This window comes from Moschus berezovskii, chromosome X, assembly GCF_049115385.1.
Source record: "Moschus berezovskii isolate FMDL1 chromosome X, NW_MosBer_1.0, whole genome shotgun sequence".
NCBI lineage: Eukaryota > Metazoa > Chordata > Mammalia > Artiodactyla > Moschidae > Moschus > Moschus berezovskii.
Window position 1 is genome coordinate 14650677 of NC_142488.1, and position 25431 is coordinate 14676107.

At 41.0% G+C, this 25431-nt stretch overlaps 1 protein-coding gene across 2 annotated transcripts in view; it reads right to left on the reverse strand.

Annotated features, from left to right (window-relative positions):
* Window positions 1-25431, reverse strand: part of ACE2 (angiotensin converting enzyme 2) — a 46887-nt gene that overhangs the window by 11226 nt on the left and 10230 nt on the right. For both annotated transcript variants that reach the window (XM_055438166.2, XM_055438165.2), the window contains exons 3-14: window positions 22487-22645; window positions 20873-20963; window positions 18998-19141; window positions 17557-17669; window positions 16645-16750; window positions 13369-13466; window positions 11010-11179; window positions 9077-9303; window positions 4334-4478; window positions 2455-2553; window positions 1655-1777; window positions 1061-1233 (exon numbers count right to left, since the gene is read on the reverse strand). In XM_055438166.2, the coding sequence (XP_055294141.1) occupies window positions 1061-1233; window positions 1655-1777; window positions 2455-2553; window positions 4334-4478; window positions 9077-9303; window positions 11010-11179; window positions 13369-13466; window positions 16645-16750; window positions 17557-17669; window positions 18998-19141; window positions 20873-20963; window positions 22487-22645 (1648 nt within the window). The remainder of the gene's footprint in view (window positions 1-1060; window positions 1234-1654; window positions 1778-2454; window positions 2554-4333; window positions 4479-9076; window positions 9304-11009; window positions 11180-13368; window positions 13467-16644; window positions 16751-17556; window positions 17670-18997; window positions 19142-20872; window positions 20964-22486; window positions 22646-25431) is intronic.

The window sequence follows — 25431 nt, forward strand, 5'->3', positions numbered from 1 at the left end:
GGAGTGGTAAATGCTTTCTCAAGGGTCAAGAAGTCATGGTGTAATGTGTACACACAAGCAGTAGAGACCCCCCAGAGAATCCAGGAGAGGCCTGGGATTCAGGTACAGCAGGGGGTGGGAAGAAGATACTGGACTGAAAACAAGGAAAATGAAAGTCTAGGTCTGGTTATAGCCACTTAGGGGAACAGGTGATGCTCCTACCCCATGAGCTCTTGCTTAGAAAGTCACTTGGAGGCCGTGCTGCAGCAAAACGGGAGGTAATTCATGAAAGAAGACATGGCATCCAGGAAGGAGTGGATTCAACCCAGGACAGCAGCAAAGGGATGACTCAGGATGGAAACTGTGGTCCAGATTGAGACAGGAGGACTCTAAGAGGGAGTTCTTTAGGAAAAAAATGAGACTGAAAAGAATAGATACGTTGAAATAGTTGGAGAAGAAGAATATAGCACAGACAGCAAATTAGGCATGCAAAAAAATGAGACAATAGAAATTTCAGGACAAACAAAAGGCTACATTAAAAAAGATATAAAATAGTATATTACTCGATTCTGCAGGTATAATGATGCAAATGTTGGCAATTTCTTTACTAAAAATTAAGTTACATTTCATTGGGAGAATGGGAAACGGAGGCAGAAGAGTAGGCAGAAGTGCATGTCTAAAACTGAGCAATGGGGAAATGATGATATAAACAAACTGTTTAGAAATATGAATGTAACTGCCAGAAAGAAGAGGGGATTGCATTAAAACTGTTAAATGTATTTGCCTTTGAAGAGCAGGATTCACATACAGTGGGCTGGAAACTGTTAGACTCTTTTATTTTAAATGTGGGGCTAGTAAAGCAGATTGAAAACAAGAGGGGGGACGTTTTCACTGTGTCAGGTACACAGTAGGTGCTCAACAAATGTCTTTCCTCCCAGAGAAAATGGCATCTGCCACCACAGTACAGGGGGTAAGTAGAGGGAGAACACACTCAACTGTGTAAGTCCCATGAGACTAGGGCCAGTGAGGACTGGGGAAGCAGAAAAAGGCCATTCGAAATGTGTCAATGCCATTTACTCACATGGAGTCCATTCCGTGCTCCATCCCACGAATGAATCCCTGTTCTGCTCTTTCAGCCAGGCAAACAAGGGCTCAAAGTAGTTGAGTAGGGGTTTTACATCCATAGTCTTTATGCCCACAATACTTTCCAACGCTAAGGTCCAGGGCTCTGATTTTCCAAGGCGCAGCATTTGGCTACATAAAAAAAAAAAAATGCGGGGGGAGGTGGGTTCAGGGCCTTTGGAAGGACTCCAGATGTACATCTGTTTACACGTACAATCTATGGTTACTCCTCTTTGGTTTGACTAAGTTTGCTCCTGGCAAATAAGACAAGAAGGCATGGTAAAAGAGGTATTCATCTTTCAATCTCTCTTCCCCCTGGTTACTACAAAGAGAGCTCTATAGTTATGGCACGGGGCGAGGAGGTGGCCTGTCTAGCAATCACAGGATCCAGGTTCCTGTGTGATCACAAAACAAACATTTAATTCATGGATGAAGACACTTTGAGTTCCCAGATTTTCTTTTTTGGAACAAATAAATCAAATTCAAACCCAGGCATGGAAATGAGTAACATTAAATAGGATGAAAGGTTCAATATTTTTGAAGTATCTCTTACAGCAGCCTCTGCCCAGCTTCAGTGGAATTTGAGATATCACATTTGAACAGGGCACCTTCATGTTTAGCTGTTTTACAAAGGGCTTCATGAAACTGGAATTGATAAATGGTCCTTGTGTAATACCTGTAAAAGAGAGAAAAAAAAAAGAGTTGTCTCATGTGTAGTTTCTGTGGTAAAGTCATAGATTGGGACCTATATTTAAATTTTGAGGCCCCAGCAACCAAAGAAGTATCAGTTAAACCTCTTTTCACTCAAGAAAGACCCAAACACAAACCCTATAGACTCATCATACTTGCAAATTTATGTATCAGCTGATAAAAAGGCAGCATTATCTTGTTAAATGTGAGCTCACATTTGTATTGTGTTTGACCGATTTATAGCCTTTTCACATAACTGATGCCAATCAATCCTTTTGGCAAATCAACAATATTATTTCTACTTTACAAATAAAGAAACCGAGACTCAACAAATTCAAGATCTGGAGCTAATAGGTGAAGAACATAGATTTTGGGACTTCAAGTTAAAAATGCTCTATTATAATCACCCTGAACTCTGCCAGTAACAAGGAGACAAACAAAAACATTTCTACTGCTCCCAAGGAGACTATAAATTCCCTGTTCGTGGAAAAAACGATCTCATATAACTTTTGTTGAACTCAATACATCATGTTCAGTTACATAGAATTGAAACTGATCATCTATTTTGAGGTTCTAAGGGGGAGGTGAATGGAGATAGAGAAATTGAAGTTGTCAGTTTGTCTACAAATTCTAGAAGTGAAACAGAAGAAAACTGTCACTTACCGGATGAATGAGTAATCTTCAGCCACATGGAACAGACACGCGGGATCACAGTATGTCTCATCATGGGGCAGAGGCTCCACCACTCCGACTATCTCTCTCCTTTGGAGGAAAAAGAAGGTATATTAGCTGTGGGTCGCTCTTTGAGAGAAAGTATAGATGGTGCCATTGTGCAGTGCCATCAGTCAATGGCATTTCTATTGGAATTTGTGGTCAGGTGAAATTGAAACAGTGTAAAGAATTACAGAATAAAAATCATCTCTGTTTTTTGTTACTTCAGCCAGTCTATACCATTGAAAAACAGCTGTATCATCAAAACACCAATTTAATAAAGTGTATTATGTGACCAAAATCATACAGTGAAAGTCCTAAAAATTCCTCTCCTGAACCATATTTTATGGGCTCCTGGTAGGCAGAATTTTCTAAAATTGTAACCTCACTGATTCTTCAAGGCCAGCTCAAATGCCCCCTCATCTGTGAGTCCTGACCCTGACCCCAAGCACCTGCCACCATAGCAAGCCCTCCAGCTCTCTAGGCCTTCTCTAGCTCTGCCTCCTTTGCCATTTCTCTCTCTGTTTTGTAATTATTTACATACAGCTCCTTCTTGCCCTGTAGACTCGAGCACCTAGCAGGCAGGGCTGTGTTCTGGTCATCTTTATAGTTCCAGGGCCAGCCACAACGCCCAATGCTAAGAAAAGACTTCATGTGGACTTATCACATGAACAGAGTACAATGAATCATTTTAAGGACCTGATTCCATGTACCTCTGTAAAAGGGGTCAAAAATTTAATCAGGATAAAAAGGTACAAAAACCATGTATTTGGCATTGTTTGAATACATTTGTCCTTTCTGACTGTGGGATCATGATAGACATAATTTTGGTAATACTTAAATACTAGAGACAGTTATTAGAGATGCTGTCTCCTTCCTCCCAAGGAGGATTTATGTCAACAGAAAGAATCTCAGCAGAATAGTGGCACTGACTTCAACTTATGGACGTGGGGCTAAATGTTATAATTGTAGATCTTCATTCCAAAAAGGAAAGATAAAGAGAAACCATTAACAGGAGTCTGACTAATATGGTGGGGAGATCTCTTTTCTTCCTTCCCTCTTCTTCAGTAGTACTTTCATCATTATTTCATACTTGTCTGAGCCAGGCCCTGTGCAAAGTGCTTGGGATATAGTGATGAACGACGTGGCACTGAAACTATTGAAACGCATCACCATCTGCTGCCCAAATGTGTCAGGCTCTCACTTGCTTGGAATTCTCTCCCTTCGCTTCTATGTTCCCCTGGTTAACTTCTACACTGTTCTCAACCCTCAGCTTGGATGCCTCTCCTCATCTGACTCACTGGCCAGGGCTTTGGATCTCCCCTTTGATGCTCACAGATCCTCACAGCCTCCATCACAATTCAACACATTGCAGTGGTTTCATTTTCCACATCCTTCCATAAACTAAAAGCTCTTGGAAGTCAAAGAGAACATCAACAACGGTCAGCCTCAGATCCCTGGTGCAAACGATCAGTCTTGGATCCCTGGTGCTTTACCTAAAATATGGGGTTATCAATTTTTGTTTCAAAGAATGGACAAAAAATGAAAAGGGACACATTGATTACTTCTTAAATAATATCAGAGTTTAACGGGTGCCTCAACATGTAATAAGACAGAGCATGAGAAATTTCGTCACTTGACCCTGCTTTTGAGGGGGTGGACAAAGCCAAGGAAATGTTATCTGAGAAGAAGGCACACAAATGGAGACAAAAAAGCAAGTAGTTAATGTGAGTGTGTGTGTGTATCTATATAGGTCAATTAGATGCTTTTAAATAAACAGCAAACTCATGAGAAAACATTTTACTGATTGCGTGCATATTCACTGACTTACTTCATCTCCCACCACTTTTTCATCCACTGCTCTTTGGGAATTTCACCCTTAAAGACCATCCACCTCCACTTTTCTAACATGTAAGTAAACGGTAGAGTTCCAACAATTGTAAGTGCTTGTTTGAGCAGGAAGTTTATTTCTGTTTCTGAAAGGAAAATGGGAAAGGATAAATAATAAGATGAGGATGACAGTAGACATTTTTTGTTCAATAATTTGCTAATCTCAAGATATTATTCCTCAAGATATACTTACTATAAGCATGATCACATGAGAAATATTGACAGTGGACATAATAATATGTATTTATTCATTTTCTCAGCTGAGGGCTTTGGAGTAGGGTGAAGCCTTGGCTAGAATAGGTTAGCCCTCTTTTTTGCATTAGTTTCACTTGCCTTCCTTAACTACCTCTTGTCAGAGCTAAGTAGGGCTATTTCATCCGCTTTCCTAGTCACACTGTTTATTCTTGTAAGCTCCATGAAGGCAGTGACTGCCAATGTCTCATTCAAGACTGTTTACCTAAACTGGTGTCTGCTACATGAGGCCCTGTGTGAGTCTTTGCTAAATAAATGGATATTAAACAGATGTGGCCAAAAGCCAGTAAACCAGGGAGGGAAAAAAAACAAAGAAAAAACAGCCTCCCTCCTCTGATTATACAGTGAATAATCAGAAGTACCATGAACTTTAAATTTACTGATATCTTCCTTCAGTTCAGTTCAGTTGAGTCACTCAGTTGTGTCCAACTCTGCAACACCATGGACCGCAGCATGCCAGGCCTCCCGGTCCATCACCAATTCCCAGAGTTCACCAAAACCCATGTCCATTGAGTCGGTGATGCCATCCAACCACTCAAACTCTGTTGTCCCCTTCTCCTCCTGCCTTCAATCTTTCCCAGAATCAGAGTCTCTTCAAATGAGTCAGCTCTTCGCATCAGGTGGCCAAAGTATTGGAGTTTCAGCTTCAACATTAGTCCCTCCAATGGACACTCAGGAATGATCTCCATTAGGATGGACTGGTTGGATCTTCTTGCAGTCCAAAGGACTCTCAAGAGTCTTCTCCAACACCACAGTTCAAAAGCATCAATTCTTCGGCGATCAGCTTTCTTTATAGTCCAGGTCTCACATCTATACATGACCACTGGAAAAACCATAGGTTTGACTAGATAGACCTTTGTTGACAAAGTAATGTCTCTGCTTTTTAATATGCTGTCCAGGTTGGTCATAACTTTCCTTCCAAGGAGTAAGCGTCTTTTAATTTCATGGCTGCAGTCACCATCTGCAGTGATTTTGGAGTCCAAAAAAATAAAGTCTGACACTGTTTCCACTGTTTCCCATCTATTTGCCAGAAAGTGATGGGACCGGATGCCATGATCTTTGTTTTCTGAATGTTGAGCTTCAAGCCAACTTTTTCACTCTCCTCTTTCACTTTCATCAAGAGGCTCTTTAGTTCGTCTTCACTTTCTGCCATGAGGGTGGTGTTATCTGCATATCTGAGGTTATTGATATTTCTCCCACAATCTTGATTCCAGCTTGTGCTTCTTTCAGCCCAGCATTTCTCATGATGTACTCTGCGTATAAGTTAAATAAGCAGGGTGACAATATACAACCTTGATGTACTCCTTTTCCTATTTGGAACCAGTCTGTTGTTCCATGTCCAGTTCTGACTGTTGCTTCCTGACCTGCATACAGGTTTCTCAAGAGGCAGGTCAGGTGGTCTGGTATTCCCATCTCTTTCAGAATTTTCCACAGTTTCTTGTGATCCACACAGTCAAAGGCTTTGGCATAGTCAATAAAGCAGAAGTAGACTTTTTTCTGGAAATCTCTTGCTTTTTCAATGATCCAGCGGATGTTGGCAATTTCATCTCTGGTTCCTCTGCCTTTTCTAAAACCAGCTTAAACATCTGGGGGTTCACAGTTCACGTATTGCTGAAGCCTGGCTTGGAGAATTTTGAGCATGACTTTACTAGCGTGTGAGATGAGTGCAGTTGTGCAGTAGTTTGAGCATTCTTTGGCGTTGCCTTTATTTAGGATTGGAATGAAGACTGACCTTTTCCAGTTCTGTGGCCGCTGCTGAGTTTTCCAAATTTGCTGGCATATTGAGTGCAGCACTTTCACAGCATCATCTTTCAGGATTTGAAATAGCTTAACTGGAATTCCATCACCTCCACTAGCTTTGTTCGTAGTGATACTTCCTAATGCCCACTTGACTTCACATTCCAGGATGTCTGGCTCTAGGTGAGTGATCACACCATCGTGATTATCTGGGTCATGAAGATCTTTTTTGTACAGTTCTTCTGTGTATTCTTGCCACCTCTTCTTAATATCTTCTGCTTCTGTTAGGTCCATACCATTTCTGTCCTTTATTGAGCCATCTTTGCATGAAATGTTCCCTTGGTATCTCTAATTTTCTTGAAGAGATCTCTAGTCTTTCCCATTCTATTGTTTTCTTCTATTTCTTTGCACTGATCACTGAGGAAGGCTTTCTTATCTCTCCTTGCTATTCTTTGGAATTCTGCAATCAAACGGGTATATCTTTCCTTTTCTCCTTTGCTTTTCGCTTTTCTTCTTTTCACAGCTATTTGTAAGGCTTCCTCAGGCCTTACAAATATCTTCCTTACCAGAGTTTAAAACGCTTTAACAAATTATGTTATTTCATTTATCCTTTATTAGTGGTGTAAGTGGAGAAGGAAATGGTAACCCATTCCGGTATTCTTGCCTAGAGGATCCCGTGGACAGAGGAGCCTAGTGGGCTGCTGTCCATGGGGTCGCACAGAGTAGGACACAACTGAAGCGACTTAGCAGCAGCAGCAGCAGCGGTGGTGTAAAAGGGCAGTGGAACTCATATCTATTGCATAAATGCAGCTTACTGGATGGTAACCAGGGGGCTATTATCTACTTGGCACATCACTGTATCTCTCTCCCTTCCCTTCCCTTCCATCGCTCAGTTGTGTCCGACTCTTTGCGACCCCGTGGACTGTAGCCTACCAGGCTTCTCTGTCCATGGGATTCTCCAGGCAAGAATACTGGAGTGGGTTACCGTTTCCTTCTCCAGGGGATCTTCCCGACCCAGGGATCGAACCAGGGTCTCCCGCATTGGAGGCAGACGCTTTAACCTCTGAGCCACCAGGGAAGCCCTGTATCTCTAGTGTCTTTAAAAATGATTTACACGTACTAAGTGCTCAGTAAACACTTTTGGAAAAAGAGAGGAAGAGAGGGAGAAAGAAAGAGGAAAAGAAGGAATGAAGGACTATATTTTGTCAAATATAATTCACAGATCAGGAGCAGAGCCAAGGAAAGAAGCAGGAGTTTTTCAAACCAGTGATTCAATCATCTTTGCCTGCTGTCAAGGAATATTAAAAAATGATAAAACACTTTTCTGTGAATTGACTGGAGAATGATAATTTAAAATTAGGCAACAGGTGTGGTTATTGTGAAACCCCTTTCTTTGTTGCTCACTTCTGGGAGGATACTGCTACTTGTCTATTACCTACTGGGTCTGTGCTTACGCTTTTTTGACACGATGATGGCTTTACAGTGACCTACTCCCAGGTACTTGTGAGATCATCAAGGTCTGGAGTCAGAAGTCAAGGCAAAGTGAACTGTCCACACAAAGATGGAGCTTATGACCTTGACCTCATGGACTAAATGTATCAGTCAGCAGAGCTGACGTTTATGTCCCAAATGGCTAAAATGAGGGGAGAGAAAAACATGGGAAAGAAGAGCATATTTGGCTCTAAGTGTCCTTTTACAAGAAAGAATCCTCACAGAAAAAAAATCTGGATCTTGTGAATATTTGTTGGGTTCAATCAAGTCCAGGCCATCCAAAGAGAAAAAGGCTGCCTCGAACAAAGATGCTGAAGGATAGACTGATTCTGAGGGGATGTTATGGGGCAAATTCATGCTTCAGCTAGATGAAAAAAAAAATGTTTCAGTCTCTTCCAGTCTTCGTATTCTACCACCTGCTCCTTAACAATTCCCATAATATTCCCATAATATTATGGGAAAAGTTGTAGATTAGGTATTTGGTTCTGGTTCTGCCATGCTGCTTTTTGACCTTGGGCTAGTTATTTTCCCTCTCATGCCTTCAGCTTGCTTCCTCTACAAAGTGATTTTTAGAATCTTTTCCAGCTCCATCTTTGAAGTTTTTACCTAGAACTGGGGGAATTCAATCTGAACTCTGACACTAATTAGCTAGGTGACCTTGGATAAGCCATTTCAGTTCTGTGGGTCTGTTTTAATGTCTTTTTAAAAATCTTCTGGGTTTCCTTGGTAGCTGAGTGATAAAAAAAAAAAATCCCCCTGCCAATGCAGAAGATACAGGTTCAGTCCCTGGGTGGGGAAGATCCTCTGGAGAAGAAAACAGCAACCCACTCCAGTATTCTTGCCTAGAAAATTCCATGCACAGAGGAGCCTGGTGGGCTACAGTCCATGGGGCTGCAAAGAGTTGGACATGACTGAGCGACTAAACAACAACAACAAGTAAAATAAAATAAAAGTTTTCTGCTAGATGATTCTTAGAGGCCCAAGATCATTCACTTAGTTACCTCTTCTCAAAGACACAAAAACAAAAGTTGGCATGTTACGTTATATACTGCTTTTTTAAACCGGAAGCAATTCCCAGTTACCCATAAATACATTATATTTTATATGGCAAAAATTAAATATATCCTATGCATGACAATAAATACCTTTTTCCCATGTCAGACTAAAGAATACCCAAAAGAAGCCATGAGAAAAATGCGCATACCATTGTCTTCATAAAAATCAGGTGCCAGAAGACCAAGTGCTTTCAAATAGTGAGGTGTAGCTGCAGACAGTGACATGATTTCCCCAACAGCTTCATGGAAACCTTCATTAGCTCCATTTCTGAGCAGGTAGGGTTGTGCAGCATATGCCATGTCATACTGGATGTGTCCCATCTCATGATGGGCTGTCAGGAAGTCATCCATTGTGACCTTCGTGCACATCTTGATCCTGAACAAAAATGGGCAAGATTAATGTGAACCTCACTGAATTTCATGTAGTCATTGTAATATGGGATTTCTATAGCATGGATCACATTTCCAAGATTTATTGAGCAATGAATCTTGAGGACCTACCTTATATGTTCTAGAAACTGTTCTAGGTGCTCAATATAAAGCGATGGGCAGGGCTGAATCCTTTCCTCCTCACAGACTGATAGAAAGGAAGACAAACAGAGTTTTCTACTACAAAACCTCTGAGGCAAGTACTCTACAAGTGATCAGCAGACATGGCCTTGGCCATAATGAGGAGTAAGTGCAGGCTTAGTCTTCTAGAAGCACCAGGAATGGCATGACTCAAGATGCAATGAGCAATCTGGACCTTGATTAAAGCACAGCAGTTTGCCAGGTGGATGGCAGGAAGGGACAAGAGACTGACCTTCCTAGAAGTGCTCAGTGAGGATGGCTTGAGAAAAGAATGGGAACACAGCCAGCAGTTTGGGACCGCTAGCAGAGAGAAGCAGTAAAAAAAGCGGGGGCTAGAAATTGACCTTTGGGAACCATTAGCATGTAAGTAGGGGAGCGGATGTGATGGCCCACGAAGCCAGTGAAGGATGGCAAGGAAAGAGGGCCAAGGACAAAGCCCAGGAGGTCCCAGGACACACAGGGTGGAGAGAGGAAACGGAGACAGAGGGAGAAGTCAAAGAAGTCCGGAAGGGAGGACAGTGCAGACACTAGCGAAAACAACGCGCCGAAGACAACCACCCAACACTGTCTCATGCCGCTGTGGCCCAAAGACTGCATCTGGCAATTAGACACCAGTCCTTTTCGATGAGGCAAGAGCAGTTTCAGGTAGGGGAGCGGAGGGGTCATATTTCAGTAGGTGTTGTCATTTTCCCACTACTCTGAGCACACCATCCCCCTGATAAATACCCTTTAAGGACTCCCACTGCTCAGGAACAAACCCCGTCTCCTTAATACACCCAATATGACCTCTTTTTCTAACTTTGGTTTTTCTCTATTCTCTTTGACACAATTATAAGAACAGGTACTTACTTAATGTCTGCTGTGTGTAAGATCCTATGCTAGGAAGCTTATATTCACTTCCTCATTTTTCAACCTTACCCTAGTACTGGAGTCAGTAAGCTCTGGCCTGCAGCTGGCCACTTGTGATAAATTAGACTTTACTGTGACACAGCCCCAGCCACTTGTTTCTGTATTGTCTCTGGTTGCTTTCACGCCACAAGGGCAGAGATGAGTAGTTGCAACAGAGATTTGCAAAGCCTAAAGAAACGATTTAAGTACTCTCTGTGTTTCTCCTCTGATACATACCAGATTTTCTATCCACCTGTCCTAGTTCACTCAGAAGAAAGAAACGGGGAGGGGGGATTAGTGTCTGATTCATCTATTTCATCTTCCATAAATCTTTGCACCAAACCTTTCCTAACGGGGACACCACCATACTTGTGACCATGAAACTCTAATGAATGCATATTATTTCAGACGAGGTGAACTGTCTAAAGGTGGAGTTGAGGGCCTGATGACAATCCCCTTTTCCTCAGAAACCCAGATGTGGTCTCATGGACTCCCAGCTTCTATTCAAGGAAAATTCACTCCTCTCTTCAGTGCTCAGAGAAGCAGACAAGGAATCCAAACTCCTCCTCATCCCTCCATTGTCTCCCGTTTGAGTACTGGCAGTGTGAATGTCAGTCTCACTACCTGAAGTCACCCTTCCCCAAGTCCCACGCTGTGGGGTGGCAGACCACCTTCCGGCCATCGCCTGGCTCAGTCAGCATGGAGTTGTCCCAGAATCCTTGAGTCATGTAAGGAAGGCTGATAGACACAAAGAACTTCTCAGCCTCCTTGAATATCCTTTCTGCATCCCAGGACTGGGGGATAAAAAAGAACAGCATTTAATTGTAGCATTAAAATCACAGCATTCCTTTTGTTGGGTATGTACAAAGGCACAGCCTTTCTGAAAGGCAATTTGGCAACATATACAGGCAGCCTTCACAGTGTTTATACTCTTTGTCTCAGTAATCCAGTCTCTAGGGAACTAACCTAGGAAATTCTCAGAATTTAGGTCAAAGAATTACATTTTAAATTATTTTTATTACTATTTTTCAATTAAAATATATTTGACAAATTGTATAAGTGTTACAAAATGATTTTGAATAGAGGGAAAAGTGGAAACAGCCTGTAGAATGGCTAAATAAATAACAATGCCTTTGTGGAATAGAAAACCTAAATAAATTGGATTTATAAAGAATTTTTATTGATTTTTTAAAATAATAGTGAGAAGATAAAATATGTAAAACTCTTATATAGCATAATTTTAATGAAGAAGTGCATTCAAATGTCAGGAGTAGACTGTGATTATGTATGAATTTTTTGGCCTTTATTCTTTATGCTCCAGGTATAAAGACAAGTAGTAATGACCTTCTTTTTGCTAAAAATTGTTCAACTCAAGACAACAACTCTTGATTAAGTTCGTTCAGTGAACAAGGCCCCAGTATTAGGCTGGGGATTATTAGTGTTTGTGTCAGAGAAAGACACAAACAATGAAGCAAACATGAAGTCAAAAAGGCCCACAAGTGACCCAGCAGCCAATGGGTAGCTGGGCCTTGGCTTCATAGTCTGTATCGGAACCTAAACTTTCAGAATATTCTGGAACTGCAGAAGGGCAGCTGAAGGTGTCTGCCATTCAGCAAATTTTTCTGGGAACCAGTGTCCCTGGAGCTGACCAAGACTTCTTTGGAGATAAGGCCCATACATCAGTCAAGCTAAATTTGTATAATTGGCAGATAGTTAATGAACCACTTTTTAGTGACACAGAAAACTTCCTCTGATCTTAAAAAACAGTCAAGTTAACTTCTTCTCCCATGTCTGCCTTGAAAATATGAAACTGGGTATAAGAGACAGTATGGATTGCTTTCTTATCTTTAAAGGCTTAACATCAGACAATATTGCTATTGGTGACTATGGTATTCTTAAGGAAAATGAATGTATACCAAAAGAGTGTAGGCTGGCAAGCACAGTTAATATCTGTTGAACGAAGAATGAATGGGTAGAAAACCAGACTGCAAATTCTGTGTTCCAACCCTAATTGCCACTGATTGACTGTGACTTCGGAGGAATCATTTACCCAAGCCTCAGTTTCCTCATCTACGACATGGAACTATCATAATACCTGCCCTGATAGTCCCATAGATTTGTTGTAAACATAACATTAGGAGAGATGGCGGGTGTGAAAACACCATAGACAGGCTATGGAGGTACATAAAAATGAGCCCCTGCTGCTACTCAATTGCAAAATGGGGCTAGAACAGCTGCAGGAGTTTGGGAGCTCCTGAAGCTTCATGTTTTCATTCTGCTGTGGACTTATCTCAGGAATATGTTATGCAAGTGAAGGTGTTCATTGCATAGTTGCTTACAGATTTAAAACTGTTCACAAGCAATGCATAAATACTAACGTAAATCACAGTGCAACGATTTGGAAAAATTTTACACAGCTAATAGATGTATGATTACAGATTCTACCCAGAATTGTAGAGTATTAGCTCAATAAAGAAAAACACATAATTACAACTATAATATGCTTCCATCAATGGAAGGGAACACAGAGAATTAAAACAATTATTCCAAGATAGTAACAAAAAGTTTATTTGCAAACCATTGCAGACTCTTACGATATCTTTAACAATAATGATTTTTAATCTGAAAAAATCTCCTAAAGATATCCTTTTTTTCCCCTATTCATAGAGGTTACTGACTACATAGCAATGACTAACTCTAGAGAGAATTATAAGTTCACAATTCCACATCTTATTGCTTAATGGAAAACCAGGTCATCTCTACTTTTAGTTACTCTCAGCAAGATCAATGCCATACTTATTCTAGGTACTTGATGTCACTGTCATTGTAAACTACTTTTCTATGAAAAGACACCTACATAAGAAATAGAATTAAAGTAGCTTGAAACTTTGCTCATTTACATGACTTTATAACATAAGGAGAGAAAGGCAGCATGAAAAGGAATGAGGTTGAGGACTCAGTTTTCAAGGTGTCTTCTTCCTACCTGGTTCTCCATTTCTTCAGTAACATCTATGCTTGGTTTGTGTTCAAAGGGGACTGTCAAAGAGTACAGATTGGTCCAAAATCTCCCCCACATATCACCTATTTAAAAAAAGATTTGTTAATATGTGATAAAGATAGTAGAAGTATAGACATGATTTTACATAGCACATGAGGTGGGACTGGTAAACAAGCCATAGAGTATTCTAGATCTAATTTATTGGGTTGGCCAAAAAGTGATGGTACAGAAAAAAATGAATGAACTTTTTGGCCAACTCAATAGTTTCTGCACTTCCTTTTCACTACCTCTTTTCCTCTTCTCTTATTTTATATTTTTAACATTCCCTTCTTTTACTGTCTCCTCTAAAAGGTTAAAATGGCAAGAGGTGATGTGGTGAGGCAAAGCTCATTAGGGCATCATCCCTGTTTCTTTCATTTCAAATCACAATTCAAAGGCACAATGTATTAAATATATAGGACATCATAGCTACTATAGATTAGAAATAGGTTTATAAAGTCCCTCATCCATGGGACAAAATACTACAAATTAAACTGTTAGTAATCTATGATATTGAATTTAAGAGAGAGTATATAGACAGATTTGCTGTTGCTAAGGGGAAGAGGGAGTGGGGGAAGGATGGATTAGGAGTTTGGGGTTAACAGATGCAAGCTTTTATATATAGAATGGATAAACAACAAGGTCCTACTGTATAGCACGGGAAATTATATTCAAGATCCTGTAATAAACTATAATGGAAAAGAAAAGTGAGTGCATAAAGGATGATCATTCAGGAAACTCTGCTAATAACTAGTAACTAAGTTCCACTTTTATTACTATACTATAGTAATCTACTTAACTGGGTGACTTTCCAAACGTCTCAAACAAATGTTAAACTGGATTCCAAGGCCAGAAACCCTAAAAGAGAAAATGGATCTGGGAAAAAAAAATCAATGTAACAGCAGGACCAGAATTCTGGCACCAAAGGAATGGAGCAAAATAACTACCTGAAGAATATGCCAACAAATTCATGTTTTAAAAGATAAAATTCAATAGCGATAGATATAAAGTCCTATGCTTCAACTGTAAAGAAATAGCTATTATAGAACTATGTGATATATGACATCAGGCTGAAACACAGCTCACATGTAAAAGACCGAAAGGGATCCAACAAACAGTATGACGTGGCTTCCAAAATGCAAATGTCACCTTAAGGTAAACGAATAGAATTACAGTGTCGAGAACAAAGGAAGTCACAGCACCATCTTTATTCTAGGTTGGTCAAACCTCATCTGGAGTAACTGCTCAGTTCCAAGCATGATATTTGAAGAGAGACATCAGTAAAGTTTTATTTTATTTATTTGCTTGTCTAAAAGAGAACAAGTAGAAAAGTGAGATTTTTAAAGAATGGTTGAAAGTCTCTGTAGGATATTTAACATAAAAGAAGAAAATAGTGTACACATGATGACAAGAATAATAGTAAAATATACTGAGTACATACTCTTGTGCCAGGAACTATGTTGTATCTTGACAATGGTTGTTTACAAACCTCTAGAAGGCCATCTTGTGGAAGAAGAGTGGATATACTCTGGGTAACCTCAGAGCACAGAATTAGGCAGAATGAATGGAAGGCATGAGAGGGGTGTTGGTTCACCTCCACATAATGTAAGACTTTCTTATAATTGGTACAATGTAGTGATAGATGCAGAGAAGGCGATGGCACCCCACTCCAGTACTCTTGCCTGGAAAATCCCATGGGCGGAGGAGCCTGGTAGGCTGCAGTCCATGGGGTCGCTAAGAGTCGGACACGACTGAGCGACTTCACTTTCACTTTTCACTTTTATGCATCGGAGAAGGAAATGGCAACCTACTCCAGTGTTCTTGCCTGGAGAATCCCAGGGGCGGGGGAGCCTGGTGGGCTGCCGTCTATGGGGTCGCACAGAGTCGGACACGACTGAAGCGACTTAGCAGCAGCAGCAGTGATAGATGAGTCTATTTTGGAAGGAAGCAAGAGCCACCTCACTCCAGACAGGTTTAAGCAGAAAATGAATTACCAAAGAATGCCTGACAAAGACATTGTAGAGAGTATTTATATATTGCTTTAGAGGAAAAAGTCTCCACTGCTGCTTTGTCCAGATTCCCTCCTGCTAAGAAAGAGGTTTGCCTGTAGAGAATCAGCTACTAGCAACTTAGCTTGCCTGTAGTAGGCCTGCTGTGTATGCAGGACATAAACTTTCCAAACACAGATATTTTCTTTGGCCTAGGCTTTGAGGGTGAGGGAGAGGGGAGGGAGGGTGATCACTCTCTGGTGAGGAATAAAGGGAGTTCAGTAAAGAGCCCCAGGTCTTGCCTGGTCTACTAAAGCTCTACAGCAGGATCCGGAGTTCTCTGAAGACTGCTTCTCCTCTTAAGCTAGGCAGCTTTCTTCATGAGGAGGATTTCATTGATTACCCATATGATTCCAAACCAAGTACTTTGCAGCAAAAGATATTGTTGCAGTTGAACAATCAACTTATAAAGCTTTCACTCGGGCTATACCTTAATTCTAGATAGCTGTTCTCTCACCCCTGACCACTGCCAACCAACTCAGCTTCTTTCCTCTGACAACATGATGCTGAAATCTCACCTCAAGGGTCAGCCAATCAAGTTGAATAATACAGTTTAATTTCAGACCTCCCTGGCGGTCCAGTGGTTAAAAATCCATCTTCCAGTGGAGGGGACGATTTGGTGCCTGGTTTAGGAAGACTCCACATGCCATAGGGCAACTAAGCCTGTGTGCCCCAACTACTGGGCCCACGCTCTAGAGCTCATGAGTTTAGTTACTGAAGCCCATGTGCCCAGAGCCCATGCCCTGTAACAAGAGAAGCCCACGCAGCATGACTAAAGGAAGCCTGCACGCAGCAACTAGAGAAAGCCCGCGCACAGCAAGGAAGACCCAGAACAGCCAAAAAAATTAAAAAATAAAAATTAACCCGAGGATCTTAAAACATGAAACAAAAACTTATTTTCCCCATTTTCACTCATTCTCTGGTGATCTTAAACAACCCCTTTATCTATGGATTGAGGCCAAACAAAACAACTCTCTGTGTATAAAGTAATGTAATAGAGGACAATTTTAAATGACTGTTCTGGTGAAGACAGTGCTTTCAAAATATGATTTCTATAATGTTACTAACTTCATTCACAGGATTTTTCAAAAGTTGGGCCTCACCCCAAAATAACAACCTTATTGGTGGAAATATCAAAGAGCAAAGTAGACAAAGAATTCCCCGAGTTTCTTACCAAGCAAATGGGCAGGGAGGCATCCAGTAGGATTGATATAGGAAGGGTAGGTATCCATCAACTTTGCCCTCACATAAGCATGAAGTTGTTCATATAATGGTTTAATCTGAAAAGCCCAGGAAGACAGTTTAAGACCAAGAATAGCCTATTCCAATTTCCAATCCCCAACACTAAAAATAGGGGCTTCTTTAGACAGTAGAATTACCCTAAATTCTAATTTCTTCTCCTCTGAAATATTCTAAAGAGTTTGAAAGCATTCCTTCTTACCAGATACAGATGATGACTAGTTCCACTGCATAAAGCAGTGAACACATCTGGAGGGATACAAACAGCATGTGGAAGGTGTGCGTGCTCAGTCGCTTCAATCGTGTCTGACTCTGTGACCCCATGGACTGTAGCCCGCCAGGCTCCCCTGTCCATGGGATTCTCTAGGCAAGAATACTGGAGTGGGCTGCCATGCCCTCCTCTGGGGGATCTTCCCGACTCAGAGATCAAACCCGTATCTCTTATGTCTCCTGCATTGGCAGGCAGGTTCTTTACCATTAGCACCACTTTGGAAGCCCCAGTTGGAAGGCAGGTGCAAAAAATACATATATTCATTTTAAGATGCTACCTACTTCCTTCATTTTTAAATTGAAGTATCATTTACATATCATAAAATCTACCCATTTTAAAGTATACAGTTTTGTGAGTTTTAATAAAAGTATACTATTGAACAACCATCACTACTGCTCAGTTTTAGAACATTTCCAATATTCCCAAAAGTTTTCTTGTACCCATCTGCAGTCAACTGCATTCCCACCTCCAGCCCCAGGTGATCACTGAACTGATTTCTTTCTCTATAGTTTGGCTGATTATGCACATTTAATATAAATGAAATCATACAATATGTGAACTTCTGTGTCTCGTTACCTCTGCAAAGGTACGTTCCACATCTTTCATCAACTGGTCACGGCTGTAGTCATAGTCCCCTGCCCCAGTCACCTCATAATCCCCTCTCCAATAGTCCCCGTAGTCCTCATAATCTGTTTTAAAAAGAAGAAAATGAGAACATCTGGAAAGAAAGAGACAAAGCACAGTATACATAGACAAGCCCTCCTGGGAGGTTAAAAAAAAAAAATCCAAAGACCTGTCACATTTTTTATTGGCCTTCAACTCAAAGGGATACAAATGAATAACACTAGCTAATGTGTCTGAAATTTAATTCATTATCTCATCTAATGAGCACAAAAACTCTACAAGATGGTCAGTATTACAATCCCTGTGGTGCTGGGTAACAGCTGGCTCTTGGCTGATTCAAGGATTCGTCCGAGGTCACACAGCTGGTGAGGGTGAGAGGCGCACTCCTAGTCTAACCCCAGGTCTCTACTCTCTCCATGGGTCAGTTAGCATCCTTACCTTTAAAACATGTGATTGGGTCTTTAAATTCTCATTTTGTTTAGGACCTTATATTTTCAACTGTAACCCAACCCATGTTGGACACGGCCACAGTGGGCCTGTGTTTGTTGGCAAATCCTAATATACACAGCCCATGTCTCGCTATCAAGAAACACAAGCTTGGGTCAGGATAACAACTAATAAACTTGGTAAATGTATTTTAGTAATTTTAATTTTTACATGCTTATTGGCAATGAATGATCAGGAAGATGAGGACAGAAGTAAATATCTGGATGGAAGGATGTGACAATGGGTTCCAGTCTCCAGTTTGCCTCTGGCTTGAGAATATGAGTTTAAGCGGCAGTGGAACACAGAAAGAACAGATGAAAAATGTTTTCCCTTCCTCAACCCCGGGAGGCAGTAAATGACCAAAACATAAACTTATTCACAATGCCACGGCTTGAGCTCATTATTCAGGCAGGAGGATAACTTGAGAGGTACAGAAATTCCTCCCCATGTTAAGATTTTGATGACCACAGTTTCCAGCCTAAAGTACTCTGATTTGTTTCTTTATGGGACACCACTCTGAGGTAATCACACAAATGACCTTCGAGAATGAACTGTGGCCAGATGGGAGTTTAAAGGACAGACGGTGTCTCTGTCTCTCATCCTTTCTGGTAAATAGAATCTGTCCATCCTCAGACTACCTTAGGAACCCTCAGGAGCCTGAGCCCTTCCCAAACTACTGATTTGTTTAAGGCCTGGTCTCGCTCTCAAGCCCTTTAAACTGTAGAATGTCAATTCACCTTTCCTTATTCCCTAGTGGTCTCCTCTTGGAGACATGTAACCTGAATTGTTCAGCAGGTGATTAATTTAGGGATACCCCTTATATCAAAGGGCAGGCTTGGTAATTCATGAGAAATAGCCCTACAGCCCTATAGGGAGCTTCAGAACCGCCACAGCGCAGCAAACTTACTATTGGCTCTCGCCATCTCATTTTCCAGGACCACATACTCTTCATACAATGGCCTTAGTTGCTTGCCGACCTCAGCCCTCCAGCCTTCCCAAGCCCAGAGCCTCCGATTGTAGTCTCTGCTGTTTTCCATTATGTCATCCAAACCTATTATCACAAAGCACCCAAATGGAAATAAACATGCATTTTAAGAAATTTTCATTTGTAAAGAATTGAAAGGCTGGCAAATATCAAGGTCATAAAGTTGTTCAATGAAATCTCATGATTCATTCATGTCCTCACCCTTATTTTTTTATATAAATTTATTTATTTTAGTTGGAGGCTAATTACTTTACAAAATTGTAGTGGTTTTGCCATACATTGACATGAATCCACCATGGGTGTACATGTGTTCCCTACCCTGAAACCCCTCCCACCTCCCTCCCTATCCCATCCCTCAGGGTCATCCCAGTGCACCAGCCCTGAGCACCCTGCCTCATGCATCGAACCTGGACTGGCGATCCATTTCCCATATGATAATATACACGTTTCAATGCCATTCTCTCAAATCATCCCACCCTCGCCTTCTCCCACAGGGTCCAAAAGTCTGTTCTTTACATCTGTGTCTCTTTTGCTGTCTCACATATTGGGTCATCATTACCATCTTTCTAAATTCCACATATATGCGTTAGTATACTGTTTTGGTGTTTTCCTTTCTGGCTTACTTCACTCTGTATGATAGGCTCCAGTTTCATCCACCTCATTCGAACTGATTCAAATGTATTCTTTTTAATGGCTGAGTAATATTCCATTGTGTAAATATACTACAGTTTTCTTATCCATTTGTCTGCTGATGGACATCTAGGTTGCTTCCATGTCCTGGCTATTGTAAATAGTGCTGCAATGAACATTGGGGTACATGCATCTATTTCAATTCTGGTTTCCTCGGTGTGTATGCCCAGGAGTGCAATTGCTGGATCATATGGCAGTTCTATTTCCAGTTTTTTGAGGAATCTCCACACTGTTCTCCATAGTGGCTGTACTAGTTTGCATTCCCACCAACAGTGTAAGAGGGTTTCCTTTTCTCCACACCCTCTCCAGCATTTATTGCATGTAGACTTTTGGATAGCAGCCATTCTGACTGGCGTGAGATGGTACCTCATTGTGGTTTTGATTTGCATTTCTCTGATAATGAGTGATGTTGAGCATCTTTTCATGTGTTTGTTAGCCATCTGTATGTCTTCTTTGGAGAAATATCTGTTTAGCTCTTTGGCCCATTTTTTGATTGGGTCATTTATTTTTCTGGAATTGAGCTGCAGGAGTTGCTTGTATATTTTGGAGATTGATTTTTTGTCAGTTGCTTCGTTTGTTATTATTTTCTCCCATTCTGAAGGCTGTCTTTTCATCTTGCTTATAGTTTCCTTCGTTGTGCAAAAGCTTTTAAATTTAATTAGGTCCCATTTGTTTATTTTTGCTTTTATTTCCATTACTCTGGGAGGTGCGTCATAGAGGATCCTGCTGTGATTTATGTTGGAGAGTGTTTTGCCTATGTTTTCCTCTAGGAGTTTTATAGTTTCTGGTCTTACGTTTAGATCTTTAATCCATTTTGTGTCCTCACCCTTATAAGAGCTTCAAAATAATTCTGCAGAGAAAATAAACCACTGAGATCATTGAACTACTAACTTAATTAAACCACTTGAGTGTGACAGGATTTATAGTGAAGTTTTGTTAAAACTTAAAAGAGCATCCGTGTGCTAAAACACATACATTTGGAATTTTTCCCTTTTTGGATTGTCCATCTGAAAGGCACAACATCATCATCTGATGTTAATCTCATTTTTAAAGCTTGGAATAAAAAAAAGTAAATTTTATAATCACTGCTCAAGATGAATAGCCCACCTGGTTCAAGTGCCAAGCACTCCTGTGTATCTGGGTCCAAAACTTTCCCCGTGCTGTAGATGGTGCTCATTTTATTTAGAATTGTGGTCAACTACAAATCAAAGATAATAAACAACATTAAAAATGGAAGATATACAAAAGAGAATGGTAATGCAGAGATGTCTTTTCAATCATGCAATTTTTTATGCCTCAAGAAGTTCATATCTTCTTGGCCAAGTATCTTCTTTTATGTAGCGTTGGAATATCTCAGCTAAACTTTCCCATCATCAACTAGTACAGACTGCCCTTATAAGCATATGATAAATACATGTGGAGTGACTGGAAATAAAAAACAGATCTACCAAAATCCCAAGAATGCTTCTCACCTACACATGCACAGGGTAGTGCATTCCTTGTCCCATTCAGGCTTCACTGAGTGCACATTTACTGAAAATCTACTATGTCCTACACTCAGATAATTAGGACGTGAACAAGTCACTGGTCTTTAAGAACCCCACAAACATGCTACAGTGAGTCATGAAATCATTGATTTCATAACAGAGTGACAGATGCTACAGCTGTCACCAAAAAGTGATGTGGCAGTATGGAGGAGTGGTTGGAAATTCAGGAATGGCTTCAGAGAGGGGGTACATTAGAGCTATGTCTTGGAAAAGCAGGATCATACCCCTGCTCACTTTCATGCAGACATGAACCCACCTGGAGGGCTGCATTCAGTCCAAGGATACTGACAATATGAAGCCAGCAACCAGGACTGCTTAGGGAACTTGAAACCATCGTATAAGAAAAAAATCAACAGATGGAAGGATATTTTAGGCTACAGAAAAAAGCCTCAAATAGTTAAAAAAAAAAAAAATCTGCCTTCCTTTATTTGAAGACTATTATAGGAGACAGCCATTTGGCTCCAGAAGGTGGTAGAAAGTGGAGGTAAATCGCTTTATGCTCAATGGAGGAAGAGTCTTGCCATTACTTAGAGGGACCCACATATGGAAATGATGTTTTAGAAAGAAGTGACTCGCCTATCCCTAAAGTAGTCTGAGCTGGGGTGGTTTAGCCACATTTTAAAGAAGTTGCAGAAGACAGTCAAGAATGAAAGGGTGGGGGAGGATGAGATGACATATCGGGCTTCTCAAACCTTGGACTGCTGATATTTTAGACCAGACAACTGTCACTGGGGGCTTCCTTGTGCTTTGCAGAGTGTTTAGCAACATCCCTCCTCACTAGAGGCCAATAACACCCTTCAACAGTTGTGACAACCAAAAATATCTCCAGACATTGTCAAACGGCCCTGGTGGGCAAAATCACTCGCAGTTGAGAACCACAGACGTGGACTAAGTGCCTGGTCCTAAGGAAGGCGACCTCTGTCACTGTATCTATGGACTGCAGAGCCCTGACAACCCTAGTTTAACAATGTGTCCTAACATTCCAGCATCCCCCTTCACTCTCAAAGGATCCCAATTTGGAGGATAAATTATGTGACCACCCCACCAAGGCACAGCACTTTCTATTGCGAGCATTGCTAGGTTTGCAGATAAAGTAAGCAGCCCTGAGTGATATTAATGTTTAAGATTTCCCCAGTATTTCCACTCTTGGGGTCAGTGCTAGCATGTCACGTACTCGTTTGCTCTTCTCTGCCGAGAGCACTGAGGTCCCACTCTGCTGAAGGGCCTTCAATTGACGCCTGAGTGTGAGATTCTGAATTTCTTCGAGTGAGTAAGTTTTGGCCATCCGGGACTGTTCTTCATAAAAGGCAGACCATTTGGCCCTGGCTTCATTCTGAAATGACAACAAAAAAATGAAGCTGAAGTTAGAATGGGACTGTTCAAATAGACAGAAGATACAGGCCAAAGAACATCTGGTGGAACATCTAATATTTCCTGAGTTATTTAATTCTCTACTTTGCTGAAGGTCAAGGTTTAGGTTAAGCGTGACCAAGCCACTCTTGGTCACTCTCTCTTCCTGGCCTTTTGCTTCGTTTTCCCAAGGGTCCTGTCACCAGAACTTGAAGTGAATTCTCACAGAATGTTGTGGGGTCCTGGAATGTATGGCCTTAGCACTGTGTCGTGGGTGAGTCGCTCAAGGATCCAATGATAAACGCTTTAAAGGGAAAGCCCAGCAGAGCTCAGAGTGGATTTCCTGAGAATACAGCTTCTCCTGGTGATGGGAACCACGAGAAATAACCAGTTTGCAGGAAACTTCATAGTACTGGGATTTGCCAGAGATTCTGATCTTGAATTTTGATCCCCAGTTCAAGACTGCCCTGAACATGGCCATTTGGTAGCCACGGTGATTATCCACCCACCAGAGAAACCAAGAAGCAGGTAGTGATACCAGGGTTCACTTGCCCCCTCTCTTGACTTCTCCATATGTATCCAGTGCAGTCTTCTCTCAGTGTACAAGCTCACTTCCATTTATCAAAGGCTAAAACAAGCAACCACTTTCTACACTGTACTTCTCTAGACTATAAAAAAGACGTAGCATATGAGGCACGTAAGAACTCCATTCCTCGAGTCAGACACCTCTAACTAGCTGTGTGACCTGGAGCAAATTACTTAGCCTGAGTCATGTTACCTTATCCATAAAATGAGAGTAATAGTAGAACTCACCTCAAAGGGTTGTTGAAAGGACAAGAAAATTTAACAAATAATAAAATGCCTCTCAGAGTCCCTGATACATCCTAAGCACTAAAAAATGGTAGCTACTTTATCACTTATAGAAAAAAAAGTCCTTGTCATTAAGCTGCTTATTGTTTTATCAAGCAGATAAGATATGCATCATGAATGTTTCATTACTGAAACATAAAAGCCTATGATTCCATATAAACTATGAGTGGGGCCAAGCAGTTCCTGTTATAGGGACCAGATTTGGCAAGGACTCCTGGAGGAGGCGGAACTTAAGACAGATCTTAAAGTAGGCAGAAAATAGATTGCTGTACAGTACTTTGCAAAATAATTTACCTCATTTGATTTTCTTAACAATCCCAAGAGATAGAAAATTACTATATTTCCATTTTTCGTATGTGAAGAAAGGGGCTAAGAAAAATAAACAGTAGAGCTGGCAACTAATTGCCAGTATCTGAATCCTGGATCCTGATGTGGGCAGGCTCTAGGATGGTTCCCATGACCCTTACTTCCTGGTGGTATACCCTCATGTTTCCCTTCCCTTGAGTGTGAGCAGGACCTATGACTCACTTCTAACAAGGAGAACACAGCAGAAATGAACGATATACATGTTTATGTTAGATAAGATTGTTTTGTTTGTTTGTTTTTAGCCACACAGCTTGTGGGATCTTAGTTCCCTAACCAGAGATCAAACTCGTTCCCTCCTGCAGGGGAAGCACAGAGCCCTAACCACTGGACAGCCAAGGAATTTCCAAGGCTATCATTTTTATCTTGTTAGAAGAATCTCCCTTGCTAATGGTGATGCAGCAAGATGCTATGTTGTGAGCTATCCCATGGCTAGGGCCACATGGTAGGGAATTCAAGATGGCCTCTGACTGACATCCTAAGGAGCATACGAGGATCTGAATGCTACCACTAACCACATTAGCTTGGAAGTGGATTCATCCCTAGTCAAGTCACAGATGAGACCACAGCTCTAGCCAGGACCTTGACTGTAATCTTGTAAGACTCAGAAGCAGATCCAGCTAAACTATGCCCGGAGATAATAAATGTGTGTTGTTTTAATCTGGTAATCTTTTACTCAATAGATAATCTTTTGTGGTAATCTTTTACACAATAGATAAATAGTAGAGATTCCAAAGCAGGACTCCAGGCTTGACTGCATTTTCTAGATTAAGAAATTGTACTTTTATCCTGTGAATCTAGGGAGTCACTTAGGGGTTGCAAGCAGGTGTGTGACCTGATGAAAGTGGTTCATGAAAGGTACAGCAATGGATCATGCAGAGATGATCAGAACAGTCACAGTGAAACGGAAAATGATTTCTCTTTATTGAGCACACACAACCCCTTAGGAACTAGTGCTCAATGAATCTGCACGATCTTGTGAGGTAGTTGTGATTGTGTCCAATTCACAAATGAGGGAAATGAGGCACAGAGCAGATAAGTAATTTTGACTAGGTCACACAGCTGGTAACTGGAAGAATCAGGGCATCAACACAGATATGTTTGCCTCTAAAGCTCAGTGCTCTTAACCACTGGCTGTAGATGGGATTCAACATATTCTAGTCTTCTTTGTACCATGCCTGAATGAGAAGGAATGAGCTGTGGAAAGAGGAGTCTGGTCTACAGCACAGATTCATTTACATAACCCACCACCCACCTCTCAGCCCCTACCCTTTTTCATCCAATCCAGGATGATTTACAGCAAAATTTCTGGTAAAATTTGATCCCAGATTAAGAGCATTCTTTTATTTTCAGTCTCCCTGGGAGACAACCCAGAATCCCCAAAAGGCCTCAGTCTTAAAACATTTTTAAAAATGATAATGTCTGTGGGAACTTTGAAGATAACTGTTTTATTTATCATTATCATACTAGAAGTGCTATACTTTGTATCACAAAAACATTATGTTGTCTTGAATTTTGGCCCCTGAGGATACACTG